General features: G+C 31.9%; 1 protein-coding gene across 2 annotated transcripts in view; it reads left to right on the forward strand.

Moving 5' to 3' along the window:
- The first annotated feature begins 299 nt into the window (after positions 1–299).
- Positions 300–5168, forward strand: part of LOC119834448 (synaptic vesicle glycoprotein 2C-like) — an 8789-nt gene continuing 3920 nt past the window's right edge. Inside the window, exons 1-2 of one of the 2 annotated variants that reach the window (XM_038358809.1) lie at positions 300–458; positions 4200–4361. In XM_038358809.1, coding sequence (XP_038214737.1) covers positions 368–458; positions 4200–4361 — 253 coding nt within the window. In that variant the 5' untranslated portion in view covers positions 300–367. Of the gene's footprint in view, positions 459–2321; positions 2376–4199; positions 4362–5168 lie in introns of those variants that run through there. The other variant, XM_038358810.1, reaches the window with a different exon arrangement.

A 5168-nucleotide genomic window follows, 5' to 3' on the forward strand; every position in this document is an offset into this window, starting at 1 on the left:
TGAAAAAGTTTTGTCAATACACTTTCCTACCGATGTCTGTAATATCGCCGTTCACTTGTTCACTTATATAACACGGACAATTAAAATTTGTCAACGAACATTTTTTATGTGCTTGTCTTTAAGATAACACAGATTATCAATAGCCTCAGTACATAAATGATAAGGGAACAAAATAAATAAATGGAACCATAATCCTAATTATTAACACTTACATAAAGAAACAGTGCGAACAAATATTTTTTATTATGATCTGTTTGTTGGAAGTGTCGGTCGCGAATATTGTTGTAAAATTCTGAAACGCTTACAACGCTAGAGAAATTAATTTAATTATCATGAGTTTGTTATAATAGCGAGTGTACAAAACAAAATGGTGAAAGATAAATTGACTATATCTAGTGAAGTTAGTAGTAAAGAAATAAAAAATGCAGTTGACATCGATTTTGCTCTGAACGTAGCAGGTAATTTTTTTTAGATGATTATATAAATGAAAGTAAAGAAAGAAAGTTTTCATAAGTAGAAGTTTGTTGTGTTTCATAGAATCTGATAGAAGTTACTTTAGTAGCTACTTTGGAGACTTTATTTATAATACATTGTTTTTTTTTTTTTTCAACATAACTATGTGCTTCACTTTATGTTATAATGTATAAAATTATAATGTTTGTCATAGTATCTAACATTAATTCAATTGTTGAATTAGGTATTTTAACTTTGACATCTTTGAGTTTGATAGCACCTAATATAAATGTTAATTATTCATAGTCTGTGTATTTTACGTTAATTATTTTAAATAAATACTTAAATAAAAAATTACTACTTTACTGGAGTATTATCAAAGCGCAATAAAATTCAAAATTATTTATCAATTCAAGCCGTTATCACAGTAAACGTATACTGTTTATTTTTTTTATCCAGTGTAACCTGTCGACTTATTCATGTGATATTTCAATTTCTAATTAATGATCAAAGGTTACTATATACCAATAAATGAAATCGTAAAAACACTTTTATATCCTAGGTTTCCGCCTTTTCGACAACTAAAAAATTATGCACTTCATGGATTTTCAAGAAACTAATAATTGTCTTTTACTATAAAAAAATTGTGTAGTCCATTTTACGTGATTGACAAACATACAATCATCAAAACAGAGCATATACCACATCCCCATAGAATACCGGCGTGAAATAGCATACTGCTGTGTTTCGTTCGGTGAGTGGTGGAGCCGGAGGCCCATATCCTTTTCCTTATCCTTCCAGTTCTTTCTTTATTCCTCTAGTCAATACTTCCTTAATTCCTTTTAAGCTTGAAGTCGACAATCCGGCTGTAGAGTCATAATGTCTGCATTCGACCTTACGCTTCTCCAAATGTTCATGGGTAGAGATGGCGCTTACCATGGCTTACAGGCAACCCACCAGCTCCATTACCGACTATGACATAAAAAAAATAAAAATGAAAATAAAGCATCCATACTTAGACTTTATCTCTTCTTCTCTAAGTCTTTAAAAAATAAATAGAATTTTCTACATAGGGTTTTTTTGAAATAAATAGATGACGAAATACGAGTATCTCAATACGCAATAAAATCATAACGCCTCTTATTTAAGACCATAAAGTACAAAATTCTATAAATAACGAGAGTAAATTTCAATTTTTGTTCTTTCAATTCCCTTGATCACAAAATTCTGTAATCAGGGGAAAGCAAAAACCTAAATAAATATTCATTGTTCTCCTGTAGCAATGCCATGTAATTATCGTATTTTCTTAATGAACTTGCATTTTAATATATTCCTGTCTAAACAAATTTAAATTTATCTTATGTATGTTGAGGTCTTTTATGTTTGGTAGGTTTTTATACGTAAACTCACTATCACCCAGCTGCTATTAACAAACTGAAGATTAATTTGGAGTGGCATTTTACCCCTCCCACCCCTCCAAACCCTTTGGTAAGATTTGATTCAACTTCCTCTCCCCCACACGAGATTTATTAATTGTGAGCTTCAATAATACAGTAAACTACACTAAGATTAAGACTAACTAGTATTTAGATTTGACTGAAATCCACCTGACCTTAAAAATTTATTGAATGTAATAAACATTCGAATAAATTGAATAGATTTATATTTAAGGTCCTATAATGACTTGTAAAATGTATGACTGATTAAGTACTTACCTATAAAATGTACACGATTACTTACTTCTCAGATAAATATGAATATCATAAGTCTTTGATTAGTATTATCACAACTTCTATCAAATAACACGTAACTATAACAAAATAAAAGTATGCATGGTCCTTAATCCTTATCATTACGATCATCGTTTGCAAATTTATACAAAAATATAATGAATCGTGTTGATTATGCTTTGGATGTCGCAGGTATTGTTTTGTATTATGTATCTAGTTATTCTGTTAGACATTTTATTTATTTTTGTTTAATCTAGTGAGGTACTACCTAGTGTCATATGTTATATCATAGGTCCCCAAACACCTAAAAACTAAATAACTTAATATTATATATTGTGTTCAATTGTGGGAGTCGAGCACGCTTCGGCACGAATTGGGCCAGCTCGCACCGGGGAAGTACCACACCCCCACAGAAAACCGGCGTGAAATAGTGGCATGCCACTGTGTTTCGTACGGTGAGTGGGGGAGCCGGAGGCCCGTTCCCTCACCCGTCCCTGTCCATTCCTTCTTTCCAGTCGATAATCCTTTCCTTTTCCCTTACACCATAAAAGCGGGCAGCGCATTCGCAGAGGCACTACCTTTGCGAAAGTTCATGGGCGGTGGTGATCGTTTACCATCAGGCGAACCACCACCTCAGTTGCCCGCTATGACATAAAAAAAAATAAATAAAAAAATAAGAAGTCTAGCAGGATAAACATTATACACACCTATGGAAATATTTACTTGTATAAGCGATGATTTAATCATCAACAATAGAACAAATGAAATTCCATTCCGTTTTCAAGACTATAAAATCAATTATAATTTTAAATTATCAGTACACGCTTTATACAAATACTATAATAAACAAGAGTAAAAAGAAGTTAAGATAAATTAATCAATGAGTATCTATTGTTTATTTTTTTTTTTACTTAAAATTTGTAATCAATAAATGTGGTACAAGGCGCTGCAGGTTCTGTATTTGAATCTTAATTTTTAAGTGTAAAGTTAATATTAATCATACATAATATGTATTATCAACTACATGTATCACATGAAATTTTAAAGCTATCGCTTTGATTACATTGACCATGTTATCATACTTCGAACTCTATATAACTAAGTAACTTATAGTTCTTCATATATTGAATATTCAAGTAAAACTGAGTGAAATAATGCAATATGTAACTACAAGCATTTGAGAAAATACTGCAAATTAGGAATATAAGAGGCGGACAGTAATTAAATTTTATTTATACTCGTCATATGTAAAAGCATTAAAAATTGTTAGAATAATATATGTGAAGTACGTAACATGTTTTGTATAAATATTAATGATTTAAAAGTCTTTTCTGTTAAGTGAAGTAAGTATGTTATACATATTTAACAAATAATAATCAATGACACATGCGCAATATTAAATTTAATTCTAATTAACCAATTTTATAATGTATCTAATTTAGATCTCTAAAAATTACTTTATTTATTGAAAGATTGAAAATATTCGTATGTTATGCCTTAGCGCACCGGATATGTAAAATGTAATTCCTTGTGACTTATGTGTAAGGAAAACACATAATCAATCGTATATTCATTGAATGTACAACGCGACGCTTTAAATATATTACTAAATAATTATACGAATGTTTTTTTATTATAACAATTCTACGCTATTAATGCTTAGGTACAAATAACATTTCGTTCTAGTAAGGTAATACTTCAATTACACCTTTCAATTGATAATTTTATCAATTAGCAATTAATGTAAAAAAGTAGTCAACGACAAATTATATTAACGTACTTTGGAGGTTTCGTCTTGACTTGTGTCACATCAATAATGTGAAACAAGTGCTTAAAAAATTAAATGGATGTATGTTTACATATATTGCAATGTTAAAAATTATTTATGTTTGTACATTGATGATCTGCAGCTTCGAGAACGGTTTAGATTTACCATTCAACATGAGCGACTCTACGTCTATGTTGCATATATGTATTTATCTATTTATACATATTTATATATTTTATATATTACAGGAATGGGATGGTACAACGTACGATACTCACTCAACCTGGCGTTGTTCCTCATAGCAGCTATTATAGAGCCAGTGGGATACTCATACGTGTTGCCAGCTGCAAAATGTGATTTGCAAATGACTGATACACAACGTGGCGTTATTGGATCTATACCATATATAGGTAAATACATGAAAACAATAAACACGTACGTAGTACTTACCATTCCATTAGTAAAGTGAATAAAGGTCCAGTTCCTGTTTTTACGTAGTGTTGGTGGTGTGAGAGACTTAATTCATTCCGGAGGCAAAATGAACTCTAATAGGCACCTGAAAATATGCTCTAGATATTTAATAAAAAAAGTGGAAACACATCAAAAGATATTTGCAACTATACGCAATCAGGAAGTATTCAACTTGCAATAATCAATTGTTAACTATACCTACAATGATAATATGTATTGTAAAATCTGAATTACGGTGCATTAATATATCTATTTGCATTCTCTTATAACCTAACTCAAAAGATATCTATTTTATAACAAGGATATGTATGAATGGTTCATACATATCCTCGTTAGTTTCTAGGTTGCTATAGATGTTCGCGTATTTTCTGATATTCACGCGCATATTCCAGAAAGGTTTTTTAATATCATAACGGGCAACTGAGCTGGCGGTTCGCCTGATGGTAAGCGATCACCACCGCCCAAGAACATTCGCAGAGACTCCGACCTCTGCGAATACGCTGCCCGCTTTTAAGGGGTAAGGGATAAGGAAAGGATTGATGACTGGAAAAAAGGAATGGACTGAGAAGAGTGCGGAAAAGGAAATGAGCCTAAGGCTCCCCCACTCATCGTACGAAACGCAATGGCATGCTATTATTTCACGCCGGTTTTCTGTGGGGGTGTGGTACTTCCCCGGTGCGAGCTGGCCCAATTCGTGCCCAAGCGTACTCGACTCCCACACTTAAATCTCACAGGTTATATTATCG

This window comes from Zerene cesonia, chromosome 19 (assembly GCF_012273895.1).
Source record: "Zerene cesonia ecotype Mississippi chromosome 19, Zerene_cesonia_1.1, whole genome shotgun sequence".
Taxonomy (NCBI): Eukaryota; Metazoa; Arthropoda; class Insecta; order Lepidoptera; family Pieridae; genus Zerene; species Zerene cesonia.